The 16,643-nt window shown below is 33.0% G+C and overlaps 1 protein-coding gene across 1 annotated transcript; it reads right to left on the bottom strand.

Moving 5' to 3' along the window:
• Positions 1-4,657: 4,657 nt before the first annotated feature.
• Positions 4,658-6,316, bottom strand: LOC114339593 (uncharacterized). Its single transcript, XM_028290251.2, has 2 exons — positions 6,120-6,316; positions 4,658-4,903 (listed from the first exon to the last, which is right to left on the bottom strand). Exons 1-2 carry the CDS (start codon positions 6,208-6,210, stop codon positions 4,731-4,733), a joined length of 264 nt encoding a protein of 87 aa, XP_028146052.1. The 5' UTR covers positions 6,211-6,316; the 3' UTR covers positions 4,658-4,730.
• Positions 6,317-16,643: the final 10,327 nt, after the last annotated feature.

The raw sequence follows: 16,643 nt of genomic DNA, 5'->3' as shown, positions 1-16,643 counted from the left end.
TATTTTGTTTTATTTTATTATTATAATAAATTAATAACCACCCATTACTAAAACTATCTTTGGGTTACCGATGATATTTAATGGAGGCCAGTCTCATAGCCCACAATAAAAATGTAAGTAAATAAAAGCAATGAAACAAGCAAATATACCAAGAACTTAAAGAAGCAAAAGAGATAAAACCATATTTGGGAAAGATACCTTATGTAATTATTTGGAGATGACAGATTACGACAAAGTCCCTAAAATGATATACACTGCGACCTTGCAATTCCTCAGAGGTAACATGGGTCATAACTAAAACAAAAACATAGAAGGCACCCAGTGAAGAATCAACGGTAGCTGAACATTTCAAAAACAAGTTCTGCAGCAAAAAAATAATCTGACACACTTCTTTGGTCATGTAGGTACATGATACTGGGACACTACATCAAGAGTGGCTCAGAACCACATAAGTATATTTACACCACTAACCAGGCCCGGCCCTAGTGATTTTGTCGCCCTGGGCAACAACCGCCGCCCCCCCTTGGTAGATCCAAAAACAAAAATTTCACCATCGCTCTTAGTTTTCTGAAAGCTATCACTTAATGCGTTAAAGGTTGTGTCTATAATTTTTAAATAGAAGTAAACTTTATATCGTGTCTCTATATAGTATCTATATAAGTCTATATTTTGATCTTCAGCCTTATAGCCAAATTGTCTTTTCACTTTCGTCTTTGTATCTTCTTAGCATTGTAGATTTCTTCAATTTTGTATCTAATGGGAGTAATTGTATCAATTCTACTTTCCCATCTAGTTTCGAACAAAGTTGTAAATTTTTGTCAGTAAAGAAAAAAGAGAAACTGCAAACTGTGAGGCTTTAACAGCATCATTTATGACTAAGTTGAGTGAATGGCTAGTATTGGCTAGAACATGGGACAATAAATGCTCTAGGATTCATTTTCAAAATTCTGTTTTGAACTCCCAAGTTCTTCCCTTTCATGTATTCCCCATTATCATACATCATACCCTTGTCCTCTCATATCTTCCAAGGGTATTCATAGTTCATTCAGTTTTTTCAAAATAACTTCTGTAAGTCCCAAGCCAGTGGTTTCCAGAACAGGCACAAATCCAAGAAAAAAATGTGCTTTAATTTTAACACTTTGTGAACAAATCTAAATCTACAAAACGCACAACAGTAGTTATCTAGTTTCACTCCAGCACAGCAATATTAGGTGTATAATCTAAAGTTATGCTATCATAATACTTTCATCATCATCCAACCAATTCACGTCCACTGCTGGACATAAGTCTCCCCCAATTGCTTACACACTTCACGGTTTTGTGCTGATTGTTGCCAGTTTTTACTAATCCGCCTGATATCATCTGTCCATCGTGTAATACTTTGCTGATTTCAAAAAGTTTAAAATTTTATTTTTGATTTGTTCATGGAGAAGCTAAATAATTAAATTTTGGATACGTTTTCACAAGTAGTGATGCTGCTTGTTACTACCATTCGTTGTTCTCCTAATGTGCTCTTGTAAAACAGAATCAACTTTTCCAAAGAGCTCAACAAACTTTAAAAATTACCATGGTTGTGATTAAAAAGGTTATCCGAATCACGCCTCAATGGAAGACACTGTTGTGCTAAGAACTTTATTATTGATACATGTCGTTCTATTACATTTTAGAACTTTTTTTGTTTCTTCGTCTATGGGTTTGTCCGATTCTAGTCTAATAAAATTGCTAGTTCTACCCACTGTCGCTGTGACTGTAGATGAGCTGGAGACTTAGCGTGATCTGGCTTAGCGAGCAGTTTTGATCCCACTATTCTTATACGATGAAGAAGAAGGCGGTGTTGTTGATTTCCGGTCGAATGAACAATTATTATTGTTTCACTTTTTTAATTTCCGTTTTTACAGAGGCATTTTGCCGCTCTTGTTTATAATGTTGATTTTTTATAATATTAAAAACATAATTTATTATTTCTTCAATTTCAAAAATTTGCCGCCCCTAAATTCGCCGCCCTGGGCAGCCGCCCAGTTCGCCCACCCCTGGGGCCGGGCCTGCCACTAACACTTACAAAAGACGTAAGATAAGAAAATGTGATCAGTCAGATGTGAAGCTTTCAGTCAAATCAAAAAAAAATTAATATAAATTCTCCAACCAGTGATGTCACTATCATTTGTAACATATTGAAATCACAGAAGCTGTATTTGAACAAGGGTGTGTAAGTCCCCAATTGTTTTTAATGTGTACGCTGAATATAGAATCCAACCATCACAAGAATGTCCGGAAGTTGTAAGAATCAATAGCATTGTGATAAAAAACATAAGGTATGCAGGTGGTATAGTCATAGAAAATAAAGAACAGCTCCAAATTCTAATAAATATACTCACAGAAGAGAGCTCTAGAATCGGGTATGAGATTAACACCAAAAAACAAAAATGTCAGTTTTCAGCCCAGAACTTGCAAGCCCATCACAATCTTAATGTTAGTGTCAGTGGAATCAACCTGTAAACGGTTAAAAAATACACATACTTGAGTAAATAAATAAATTGACAACTAGACCACCGAAAGGAAATCCAGAGAAATTGAAATCACCAGAGCAGGAATAAGTGCCTATACCAATAACGCTGATAAAGTCCTTTTCATGGGAATTTTTCAGTGAGTCACAAATGATAGAAAAAAGGCAAGTCCGTGATAATACACATTTACAACATTTATTGTAACATGACATTTTAGTTAAATCTGACACTTGACAATTGTCACATTTTATTTGCAATTTGGCATAAAAACAAATCAATTGTGTTTATTACATTTATAAAATGGTGTTTTCTTTGATTTGTATAGTCTTATAAATTGTACAGATTATATTCGTATATACAGAGTGTCTGCGTAACTTGGAACCGTATGGGAAACTTTTTTAATATCAATTTTAAGAAAAAAAAGTTATTCTTTATAAAGTGCTCAGCATAGTCTAAAACCTAAGAGACAATCATCAGATATCAAATTTTATCAACAGTATACGAGGTATGTCAAAAAATATGAATTTTGCTCAAGGATAAAGTGCCTTTATATTTCACAATATCGAAAATTGTCATTGAAAAAAGTTGTTTGTAATTCAAAATTATGTTATAATCTGCATTTACCCTCTTTTAATTGAGGAAAAAAAAATTTGAAAATTTTCCTCAAATCACGGACACCCAACATCATTTTTATTTATGATAGCTCCATTATTATTAATTTAACAAAAAAAAGTTATTCTTTATAAAACGTTGCATAGTCTAACAACTAAGATAAAATTATAAGATATTAAATTTTGTCAATTTTGTATGAGGTATGTCAAAAAATATGAATTTCGCTGAAGAGTAAAGTACCTTTATTTTTCACAATATTGAAATTTGTTATAAAAAGTTGTTCAGAATTAAAAACTATGTTTCAATATTCAATTGCATCCTTATAGTTGAGATATTGTGAACTATAACGGTAGTTTACTCTTGAGCGAAATTCATATTTTTTGACATACCTCGTATAAAATTGAAAAAAATTGATATATTATGATTGCATCTTAGTTATTTGACTATTCAGACATTTTTATAAAGATTAACTTTTTTTCGCAAAATTAATAATAAACGAGTTGAAGGAGTTTGAAGAAAATTTTAAATTTTTTTTTTTTCAATTAGAAGAGTGTAGATCCAGACTATAACGTAATTTTTAATTACAAACAACTTTTCTTAATGACAATTTTCGATATTGTGAAATATAAAGACACTTTACTCTTGAGCGAAATTCATATTTTTTGACATACCTTGTATATTATTGATAAAATTTGATATCTGATGATTGCATCTTAGGTTTTAAACTATGCAGAGCACTTTATGAAGAATAACTTTTTTTCGTAAAATTGATATTAAAAAAGTTTCCCATATGGTTCCAAGTTGCGCAGACACACTGTATAATTTCCTAAATAATTTTTTTTCGATTATAACGCCATCTATCGACAACTAGAATAAATGTTATAAATGTCTGCAATCACGGACGTGCCTTTTTTTCTGTCACATACAATTTAATGCATTTAAAACTGTGACACACTGAAAGATGCCTATGAGAAAAAGAATAATACTAAAATGTTCACTGCTTTTGTAAGGCTGCGGAAACATGGACACTTAAACAAGGCGACATGAACAAGTTAAATGCAGTGGAAAAGTGACTGTACAGAAGAATGTTGCGAATAAATTGGACCATAACAACCAACATAAAAGTGTTGTCGAGGATGAAGACTCGCTCAAATCTGTTGATGATTGTCAAAGTTAGGAAAACCTCCTTCTAACGGCCGGTTTCACAAAGTAAAGTTAACTTGTGGTTAAGAGATAACCTCAAAATTACCCCAAAATATGTGTTTTAGTTTCACAATTGTTACCCTTCTGGGTATACCCATAAATGTAACCCACTCCAACCTCTGGTTAAAAATTCTGTGAGTTAACCATACTTCGCTGTTGACCTGAAACTAAAACGCATATTTTGGGGTAACCTCTGGTTATCTCTTAACCACAAGTTAACTTTACTTTGTGAAACCGGCCGTTAGGAAGAAAAATTAAAGCAAAGGAAAGATATACATTTCAGATCAGACTTTTTTTAAAAATATCTTTTGAACACTTCATTTAGATTAAACCATCACTTACTATTAAATACTTTTAATTATAACAATAAAGTTATATATACATATTAAGGTACGTAATTGAATTGTCAACTTATTTTCCCTTTGAGTGATGACTGGCTACTGCCTGTTGGGCTTTTGACAGATTTTTAGGGCGACTAGATGCCCTAGACCGTATTTCTTCCTCTACGGATTTGTTAACTGTTTTAGTAATAGCTTGTTTAAGTTTGTGTACTACCTCTTGCTTTTTTGGTTGAACTGGACGATCTGTGAAAGAAATGTTAAAATTAATTTGAAACTGCAAAATAGGATAATTATGAGGTTTTTCCTTTTAGTTTTGCATATAGCCGCTTAGACGGTGCCACCAATAAAACCTTTCAACACAAATGTAGTCTCAATCTTTTGTTGACATAAATCCAGAGTTTCATTCTTCTTCTTCTTGTGCCACTCCTATCGGAGATTAGAAATCATCAAGGCTACCCTCACCTTGTTTACAGCTGACCTAAAAAGTTCATTAGTGGTGCAGCCAAACCACTCTCTCAAATTCTGCAACCATGACATTCTTCTACGGCCTGGATTCTGTTTTCCTTCTATTTTTCCTTGCATTATATTTTGAAGTAATGCGTATTTATGAACTCTCATCAGGTGACCCAAATACTCGAGTTTTCTTCGTTTTATTGTTAACAAAATTTCTGAGTCTCTACCTATCGTTCGTATTACTTCAAGGTTTGTGATTCTTTCAACCCAACTTATCTTCAGCATTCGACGGTAGCACCACATCTCGAAACTTTCAATATTTTTTATGTTGTTCTGTTTGAGAGTCTAGGTCTCTACACCTAGAGTTTCATTGCGATACAAGTCCTATAGATACAGTGAATTTTTGAAATTAGCAAGTCAGTTGAAAAATGGATCTTAGCAGAGAACATTTTCGAGCAATATTTTATTACAATTTTCAGAGAAGATTATTCCAACATAAATGTCTCGCTGGAATGTCTATGTTTGGGAATGAAGCATCATTTATGTTTAATGTATCACTAGATAATAATTGTAATATTTTATGTATACATTTAATTGCGTGGTATGTGGTATCCCGTCAATAAAGAAATAAATAAATCACACACTGCCTAAAAGACAATAGAGTTTTTGAAGCTTCAAAACATCGAATTGTTAAACCGTCCACCATATAACCAACCTAAGTCATAACGACTGCTTCACGTTCCCAAAGATCAAGAATTCAATGCGTGGGCAGCGATTTCAGTCGCCAGAAGAAGCCATCCATGCCTTTAAAACAGTGATTTTGCAGGTGTCAACTGAAGACTGGAATTCCTCTTTTACCAATAATTGGTTTGAACCTATGCAAAAGGGTATCCATCCTGGTATGACATGTTTTAAAAAAAAAATAAAGTACTTTAAGTCTATATATTTTTTGTGTTTAGGGCTATACTTATGCAAAACTAAAAGGAGAATACTCCTAATAACTTACTGGCTCTTTTTGTTACTTTATTCCCTTTCTGTTTCTTGACTTTTGCATTATTGGGTAATTTGGCTTTTACTTTCATTTTTCCTTGGGCCATATTTACTTATTTGATATATTTATTACACAAATATTTGGTTTTATCAGTTTTATTTTTAAACAACACTTGACAACACAATGCCAATGTGCAACTTAAACATAACCTTACCAACTTAACTTCTTCTTCTGTTCATGATGTGTTCATGTATGTATTGAAATAAGATCTACTATGCTAAAAAAAAGCATGCATATTCATCTCTATTTAACAAAGGTTGCAATATGCCAATATTTTATTTTTTTCTGTAGGGAGCTGTACTATAATATATTATATCTCATATATTACAGAAATATTGCTAACTATAGTAATGAATTGGCCTGCATAGACTGAACTAATAATATATATTTTTATAAGAACTAACTATACTTACTAACTTTCGGACCTTTTCCTAGAAGAATGAAGCGAAATGTGACTGCATATTGTAGAGTCCTTTTCGTCTTCTTTATTCGTCGTCTCTTGTCTTATTAATTGTAAAAGTCAGAGATTTAGGATGTTACCAGAAAGTAGTTCCACGAACAGTTTTCATATTTAAATTATTATTTATTAATCTTAATAAATTTTGCATCTGGACTTTTCACCTTTCTTTTAGAGATGTCGCTATAGCGTCCTAAAAGTTGATTATAAAATTATATTTATACTTCTGCTTATATACTAAGTTTGGTTTCTTTTCGATTCAGATGTGTTCAGGTAGCCCCACTACCTACTTCTTACTTTAAAACTGTATACAGGGTTGCGAGAAAGTCTGGCAACACGTTATTTTCTCGGAAACCGCTAGAAAGATTTTTATAGATTTTGGTGGGTAAAGGGTCTTTTAATGCGGCCGATATTATAGTGGTAATTACATTATTGTTGTCCGTTTTACTAAAAATCTAACGAACTTTCTTATTTCAAATGGAACACCCTATATATTTTAAGTTTTGTATCCTTAAGGGATACTAATTATTTTTCATATGATATTCCCTATAGCTAAATGCCATAATTTCGGAGTTATTGCTACATTTATTTAAAAAAATGTTTTCTAAATAATTTAAAAAAATCAATTTTCTCGGCCCGGGTAGACATTATTTTAGTTTCTTTGGATCATTGGGAACAAAAAAGGCCTTTTCTATTTTTTCTCTTAAGTTAATCTTTTTCGAATTATAAACAATTTAAAACTGAAAAAAAAAACGAAAAATGACGATTTTCAAGGTTCAAAAACAGAAGTAAAAAAAAATAATTTTTTGAATTACAAAGTATCTAAATTCAAGATCAAACCTTCTTCTATTAGATACCTGTAAGAATTTTTGGAACGTTTTATTCTAAAATATTGTTTTTTTTTTAATTATTAATAAAGCACATATGAGAGAACGGGCGATCCTGCATTAACAACTAAAAAATAATATTTTAAAATGAAACAAGACCAAATTGCTTATCGGTAACTGATAAAATAAGGCTTGAGCTTGAATTTAGGCACTTCGCAGTTTTAAAAATAATATTTTTTACTTGTGTTTTTGAACCGAGAAAATCGCCATTTTTCGATTTTTTGTTTTAAATTGATTATAACTCGGAAACAATTTAGAGGAAAATTACAAAAACCTTTTTTGTTCACAATGATCCAAGGAACCTAAAATAATGTCTACCCGGGCCAAAAAATTATTTTTATAAATTATTTAAAAACAATTTTTTTAATAAATGTAGCAATACCTCCGAAAATATGGCATTTAGGTATAGGGAATATTATATGAAAAATAATCAGTATCTCTTAAGAATTCCAAAACGCAAAAAATATACAAGGTGTTCCATTTGAAATAAGAAAGTTCATTAGATTTCCAGAAAAGCGGAAGATTTGACAACAATGTAATTACCACTATAATATCGGCCACATTAAAAGACCCTCACCCACCAAAATCCATAAAAATCGTTCTAGCGGTTTCCGAGAAATTACCGTGTTGCCAGACTTTTTCGCAACCCTGTATAGTCTTGACTGACATCCATATTAAAAGCTCAGTAATTTCAGAGTTCTTTTAAATCTCCATCCTTTTTTTTTAAGGAGACCATACATTTTTATCGACATAAACCCACAGAAAAGAATCATTTGGAGCTAAATCTGTAGAACGAGGTGGTCATTCGTAAATGAAAATAAAACACCAATTTTTAATTTTTTATTCAGCTATATGGTAAACACGAGGTGATCATAAACTATAAAGATATAGGTACAATGCTGAATGTAAAAATTATTATACAGGCAATAAACATTTATCAATACATAGCTTCTTTGCAGTGTTAAGATTATATAAGTTTATAGTTAAATATCTTTAGCTTTAAATATTCGGGCCATATTACAACCATAACAATTGGATGGAAACATATCGACAAGTATTTAAAAAAATCTTTGCCCCACATTCAGTAAAATATTTCTCATTAAAAAAAATTAAAAACATGTATTTGTACTTAAACTATCTAGCGATAATAAATGAAAAAAAATTAACTTTAACATTACTTTAAACCATTTTTAGTCCAGAAAGCCACTGCGCGCATCCGCTAGGAAAAATATTCTAATTCGGATTTTTTGCAAAATCTTACTCAAAAAGGACTCCTTTTAACAAATTTGCATGTTGCCAGGACCAAAAAGTGGTCAAAAATTTTTTAAACGTTTTTTTTTTTGTTTTTTCCTAAAATTATTTTTTTTGCATGGAAAAGAGTTTTTTTAGGTTTTTTGGATCATTTCAAACAGAAAAGGTCTTTAGTGACTTTTCTCTAAAAATGATAGTTTTTGACATATAAGCGATTAAAAATTGAAAAATTGCGAGATCGGCCATTTTTAACCCTCAAAAACTATGTGAAAAACTGAAAATTTGAATGTTGCCAAGGTAGGTAGATATTCTTTAAACATCGCTTGATAAAATCCCGAGGAGTTTTTTGCAATACAATATTCAAAACTCCTTTGTTTTTTAATTGCTAATCAAGCGTGCGCGACACTATTTTCCACCGACAGTATGGTGCAACTGAAAGGAATAAATTCGTTATTTCGTAAACCGGCGACTTTAAGGAAAAATTCTGAAACAGGTCGATTTTTATTTTTAAGTAATGATATTGTGGCATATATGGTATACTAGTGACGTCATCCATCTGGGCGTGATGACGTAATCGATGATTTTTTAAATGAGAATAGGGGTCGTGTGCTAGCTCATTTGAAAGGTTCTTCAATTCTCTATTAAGTAATATAAACATTTACATATTTATTTATACAGGGTGTCCAACATTTTTTTATTAAATTAAATTATTTGACAAACAAAGAAGTAGAAGGACATAATTATGTAAATGTTTACATTACTGAATAGAGAATTGAAGAACCTTTCAAATGAGCTACCATACGACCCCTATTCTCATTTAAAAAATCATCGATTACGTCATCACGCGTAGACGTATGACGTCACTAGTATACCATATATGCCACAATATCATTACTTAAAGAATATCTACCTACCTTGGCAACATTCAAATTTTCAGTTTTTCACATAGTTTTTGAGGGTTAAAAATGCCCGATTTCGCAATTTTTCAATTTTTAATCGCTTATCTGTCAAAAACTAGCATTTTTAGAGAAAAGTCATTAAAGACCTTTTCTGTTTGGAATGATCAAAAAAACCTAGAAAAACTTTTTTCCATGCAAAAAAAATAATTTTAGGAAAAAAACAAAAAAAAAACGTTTAAAAAATTTTTGACAACTTTTTGGTCCTGGCAACATGCAAATTTGTTAAAAGGAGTTCTTTTTGAGTAAGATTGTGCAAAAAATCCGAATCAGAATATTTTTCCTAGCGGATGCGCAGTGGCTTTCTGGACTATTTATAAAATTTCATAAATCACAAATAATAAAGCATTTTACAACTGTTTACAAGCATTTTACAAAGCAGAAGGGAATTTTCATCTGTTAGGACAAGCTAAATGTTTTCTCTTTGACTTGGAACACTCCTCTTCTTCATGTACCATATCCTTTCAGAACGTTGATTACCATCATAGCTATCTTAGTGAGCGGCAGTAGCGTAACGGCATAATCGCTGGCCTCATACGCCAGTGCACGTGGGTTCGAGCCCTGCCAAAGACAAAAAATATTTCATTTCTAAAACTGATACGAGCCGTCTCACCGTGCCTCGGAGAGCACGTTAAGCCGTCGGTCCCCCTGGGCTACTTGAAACAGGGTTAAAGATGTAAATGACGCCGGAACAATCCGAAAGGATCTCCCCGGCAAAAATGCCATGAGACCAGATTTAGCCATACGGCTCACACTCCCTCTAAGGGGAAAATTGACTCATCCCAGATACCTACGGTATCAAAAGGATTGAGCTCTGGTGGGACTCTTTCCGTGTTATCGAGCCCTATGTGACTTGGAATGCAGGTGTATCTCCCAAAAAGTTTCGTACACTTCTGGCCGTCGCGAGTAGTACAGCTTTCTGCATGGTTTTATAAAGATGTTCATTCAGACCCAGCTTTTTTATGCTTTCGAGGAGGGTCTTCAGAATGACTCCAGTAGTAGACATGATAATCGGTATCGTCTGGGTACTTTGCATTCTCCATTGCCTTCGTATTTGAATTTCCAGATCTCTGTACTTGGCGATCTTTTCAGTAAATTTACTACGTAGATTATTGTTGTTAGGTATCGCCACATCATTTAGTGTGGTTTGTTTTGTTAATTTATTAACTGTACGAGATCTGGTCTATTATGTGTCACTGTTTGGTCTGTGAGCACAGTGCGGTCCCAGTATAGCTTGTAATTGCCATCCTCAAGCATACTCTCAGGGACGCATTGATAATACCGGAGATGGTCCGTTTGGAGAAGTCCCAGCTTGATAGCTATCTCTTGATGAAGGATTTTTCCCACTGCGTCATGCCGTTCCTTGTATTGAGTTGCGGCAAATGCCTGGCAGCCCCCTGTAAGATGTTGGATGGTTTCTTGGGCTTGACATTCATATCGGCATCTGTCGTTTTGAACGTGAGGGTCTTTGATGATATATTTCAGGTAATTTCTGGTTGGTATAACCTTATCCTGAATGGCCAGTAATGAACCCTCCGTTTCAGGGAAACTTCTTTCCTGATGTCAACCAATAGTTCGACGCTGTATTGTCGACATAGTCTTGACTGACCTCATTGGGATGTCGCCCGTGTAGAGGTTTACCCATCCAGGTGCGCATTTTTTCGTCTTTAGTGAGGTGATTTATGCGCATTTCTGGTTCCCTCAGTTTGATCGGTGTTGTGTCATCTACTGCGCAAATAGCGCAATGTAGAGTAGATGTCTCAGCTTGCAAGTGAAAATACTTTCTTAAATTAGCAATTTGTTTATCTAATTGCTCACCTATATCCATAAGTCCTCTTCCTCCTAGATTCCGTGGTAATGTTGTTCTTTCTACTGCACTTTTAGGATGGTGTTTTTGTGCCTTTGTGAGGTGTGTTCTTACTTTTCGCTGAAGATCCTCTATGTCCGTTTTTGCCCACTTAACAATGCCATAAGATATTATTATTATTATAGCTATCTTAATTTTATTCACTGCCTCCCTAAATAACATGCTTGTATCAACACTATACCCATCTCGCAAGTTCTTCAACACTGCGTTTGCCTGCTATTTTCCCTTGCATAATATTAACCTATTTATATTTGGGACTTCTCATTACATGTCCGAAATACTCCAGATTTCTCTGCTTGATGCTTTTTATGATCTCAGTAGTCTTGCTGAGACGTTCTAGTATTGTGGAGCTTCGAATCTTCTCCACCCAAGAAGCTTTTATAATTCTTCAATAGCACTACATTTCGAAAGTTCAAGACTCGACACCATAAAGGCCGAGAACACGTAGCAGCGAAGTAGACGGATCTTCAATGCCAATTTTAGGTCTCTGTTACATAATACCTTGGAAATCCTTCTAAAATCAGCTCTGACCTGCTCTATCCTAGATCTAATTTCGCCGTGACTCTCTGCGTTACAATTTAACTGATATCCAAAGTAAACAATTTGATCAACTTGCTCAAGTTTGGTATTATTTAAATGTAATATAGTCGGTTTTATATTCTGCTGTTTACTTATTACGAGTATTTTGGTTTTCCGTATGTTCACATCTAGACCTGCTTCCTTATAACTCTCAACTATACTATCAATTAATGTTTGAGGATCTTGAGTAGAAGCTATTTATGAGTACTGTGTCGTTCGCATATCGCAAATTATTGATGATTTCACCGTTCACACTAGTAGGTATGAATTAGGTAATAGACTGATGTCTACTGATAAAGAAGATTCCTGACTACGACCAACAGATTTCTGTTTCTCAAGATCTCATTTTACGTCTTTAAGCCTTTAATCTGTGTCTACTGGAAAATATGCATTTTTAACCAAGATGTTGAATATTAGTTCTTTTGTCTTTTTTGGGGATTCCCTTCTTCCCTGGTCCTATATTTTCTGTTAGTTTAACCAATCTCTCTTGTTTAATATTGTTACATACTAGGTTCAATATTTTTCATCTTGTTGCTTTATACAGTGTGGGTCAAAGAAAACAGCTCACCTCGATATTTGGCAGAATTTATTAGATTTTAAGGAAATGAAGAAACAGGTCGATTTTTGATCTAAGGGGGACACATTTTACGGTACATACATCTGTCATTTGTCAACCCCCTCCCTTCCACTTTTCGCACCACCTATTTTTAAATAGGGAATATTGGTCGTGTGCTAGCTCATTTGAAAGGTTATTCAATTCTCTATTTAGCGATATTAATATTGACATAATTATTTGTACAGGGTGTCCAAGAAAAATTATTTTGAATTTAATTAATTGACACAAAAAGAAAATGTATGTAATTTATTTAACTCAAAATACATTCTACTGCTGACAAAAATTAGAAAAAAATGTTTATTTGATAAATAAACATTGTTTGTTGCTTAAATTCAATATTCAACCTACCAAGAGGCAGATGGGTGGCAGCTTGAACATTGAAATTACGCGAAAAGCAATGTTTATTTATCAAAAAACATTTTTTTCTGTTTTATGACAGCAGTAGAATGTATTTTGAATTAAATAAATTACATACATTCTTCTTTTTGTATCAATTAATTTAATAAAAATATTTTTTTCTTGGATACCCTGTATAAATAATAATGTTAATGTTTGTATTACTGAATAGAGAATTGAATACCCTTTCAAATGAGCTAGCACACGACCCCTATTCCCTATCTAAAAATAAGGGGTGGGGGAAGTGGAAGGGAGGGTGGAGGGGAGACATTTCGTTTCAATTCAAGCTCCACCATTGCCCTCCACGGGTTTCAAAGTATTCACCTCTCATCAGGAGTGCTAGCTTAGATTCAAATGAAATGCAATCAACTCTTTACGAGTTAGAGTGGATTCGAGACAACAAATATCTGTCCTTTTAATTCAGACATATTCCTAGATTAGAAAATGATATCCTCATCAGATGAGTCCGAAGAATGTGAAGCAAGTAAACGGTCCTCAAATGATATCAGCTTTTTAGAAACAGTCCGGGGGATTATCAGAATATGAAACTTCATTCACTACAGCTTCGAATCTGACAGTTATTGCTTCAAACCATAAAATTTACATTGCAGGCTCTTTTGATGAAGGAAAAACAAAAAACACCAAGGTCAACTTCACATAAGCAGAAAGATGTTTGGAAAAAGAAAGAAAATAAGAGATTAAGGATCATTTTACTCTAAACATGGTATAAAATGGCCTCTTTATCGGTTTTAAAAAATAATGATATTTTCTTTTAACTGCATAGTTGATATGATTTTGTTCAAGAAATATTTACTGCTATTCCCCTCTTATTGTTTGATTAAACTGTACTTAATTATGTCTTTTTTTGTTTTTTTCAGCCAAAAAAATGTCACAGGAACTATTTTGGCCCACTATGCCCTATAATTAACAATCTGTGAAATGCCTTCATCCAACGTTAACAAATAATTGATGGCAACAAAGATTAAAAAATATACGGGTTACCAATTGATATAAGAATCCCACTGAAAACTTGTAGATAATTAGTAGAACTTGTATACAGTTTATAGACGAGAAACTCAAGTTTTGTGTTCATTATCATTACAAAATTAGTTATTTTCAATTATAAGAATAATTTTCAGTGGAATACCAAAAACTTATGCGGTTTAGGGTCTGTATATAAAATATAATTTGAATTGTCACAACCTTAAAATGATTAAACCAATCATATATGGGGAGAATGCTTGCACAAAGTACATATGCTTCGTAAAGTATAAATACCGTTGCACTGCACATCATGCGCGTCATAGCAAGTGACATCACGTGATCCCAACACAAAATATCCTTATGTGATATGTCATAGGTCTGTTCCTTTTTAGAATCGTTTAGCCAAGTGCACTGGAATTACAGCCATTAGACATATTTTATTATATACGCGTAGAAATAATATCTGAAGGTTTCTATTAAAGTAATCTTAAAGAAATATACCACAACTTGTTTAATTTAATTTGTATAAATGAATTAAAAAGCGTTTTATGAAGCACACTTTAATTGCAAACGAACAAAGATGACATTTTGGCATAAATTGGTAAATTTGACAGTTGCGGTGTTGACACCTCAGATTTGTTTTTTTATTTACTATAAATACATATTTGCTTTATTATCTTTATTGTTTTTATTATTTACGTTAACGTAAGATTAAACTTAATTTTTGTTTTCTATTTATAATGCTTTTATTTATTTACATTGATTATTAATTTATTTGGTTGTATAATCCACTTTTGCAATAATTATGTGACATATTTGATCTAAAATGAATCAGGAATTTTTTTGTAATTTGGCAACAATGTGAACTTGGATCTCTGACGTAGATAATGACGTGCAACGGTATTTATACTGTACCAACTAGATACCTACAATATTTTTCACACTGCACGGGACGTATAAATACATAACTGTGGACAGAAATTGATAATATATTTTATGATATTTTATAATAATATATTATAGATGATTATAAAGCATTTGATTGTTATATTATAACTATTTGATAATTTTCTTTAAAAGTAATTAGAGTGCTTACTAACCAAAAATATGTCTAAGTTAGCATATCTGCAAGCATTCTTTTGTCAATTGTAATTGTAATTCAAAGTACTGTTTTAAGGTCAATTACATTAGTAACAACCAGTACTTCAAAAACATGCTTTCATGTAAACTCATTATAAGATTATAGATATGTTCGACCTAAATCACTCTTTTTGATGTACTACTAATGAATTTCATCCCAACAATGTATCCAACAAAGCCTATGTGGTCTATTACTCTACACAAGCTTTGAAACTGATCCTGAGATACAACCGGCCAAAGTTGAACGGCATTTGCGACGAAGTTATAAACAATAGGATGATAATCTTTGAACTATTACCTTTCTCTCTCAGAGTTCTTTCTCGATAAAAATATTCATATCTCAAGATATTCATAACATATATTCATATAAGATATTATATTTTATTGTAATACTAAAAACGATCGGCACTGCGCGTCAAAATACCAAAAACTAGGTTGAAGAAAATTGAAGTTCAAGTTCAACATCGGGACACGTAAAAAAATGTAAAAATGTATACCATTTTTATTCAGTTGCAATACGAAGGCAAAACAATCTTACTTTTCAATTAGAATACGGAGTGCAATCCAGCTCTCTGAATCGCGATTTTCGATTCTTATTGGAATCTCATCGGAGAGAGCGCAGGCTTGTTCTCTATATCCTAATTGACCAGCACCGAGAGCTTTTCCCACACATTATTGCAACCGAAACAAATAGGGTAGGTGACTAGCGTCATTTGGCAGTTGAAAGATGAAGTTTTTCAATCCTAATAGCAGCATTAATAATATTGAAAATATTAAAAATATTACTAAAAGATTTTTAAATTGAAAAACTTATTGGTACACTTTCCTGGTGACACCTCCAAGGCTTCTACAATTTGCAAGCCAAATGGATGCTGCAGTGAAGACAAAGGGAAGGAATTCTACACTATGCAATTCACATCCCCCGTCTGCAGCTTGGTAAAGTTCCAATGGAAAATGCACCTAGTTACTCTAAGGAGTAATACGACTATAAAATAAAAATGTATACCATTTTTATTCAGTTGCAATGCGAAGGCAAAACAATCTTACTTTTCAATTAGAATACGGAGTGCAATCCAGCTTTCTGAATCGCGATTTTCGATTCTTATTGAAATCTCATCGGAGAGAGCGCAGGCTTGTTCTCCATATCCTAACTGACCAGCACCGAGAGCTTTTCCCACACATTGCAATCAAAACAAATAGGGTAGGTGACTAGCGTCATCTGGCAGTTGAAAGATCCTATTAGGATTGAAAAACTTCATCTTTCAACTGCCAGATGACGCTAGTCACCTACTTTATTTGTTTCAGTTGCAATGTGTGGGAAAAGCTCTCGGTGCTGGTCAGTTAGG

The sequence above is a fragment of the Diabrotica virgifera genome, chromosome 8 (assembly GCF_917563875.1).
Source record: "Diabrotica virgifera virgifera chromosome 8, PGI_DIABVI_V3a".
Taxonomy (NCBI): Eukaryota; Metazoa; Arthropoda; class Insecta; order Coleoptera; family Chrysomelidae; genus Diabrotica; species Diabrotica virgifera.
Note: the sequence above shows the minus strand (reverse complement) of the source record. Positions and strands in the feature narration are given on the sequence as shown.

Coding starts and splice junctions, on each gene's coding strand:
- LOC114339593 (XM_028290251.2), bottom strand. CDS start 6,210: ATGGCCCAAGGAAAAATGAAAGTAAAAGCCAAATTACCCAATAATGCA. Junction 4,904..6,119: donor TAAAGTAACAAAAAGAGCCA/GTAAGTTATTAG, acceptor TTTCTTTCACAG/ATCGTCCAGTTCAACCAAAA.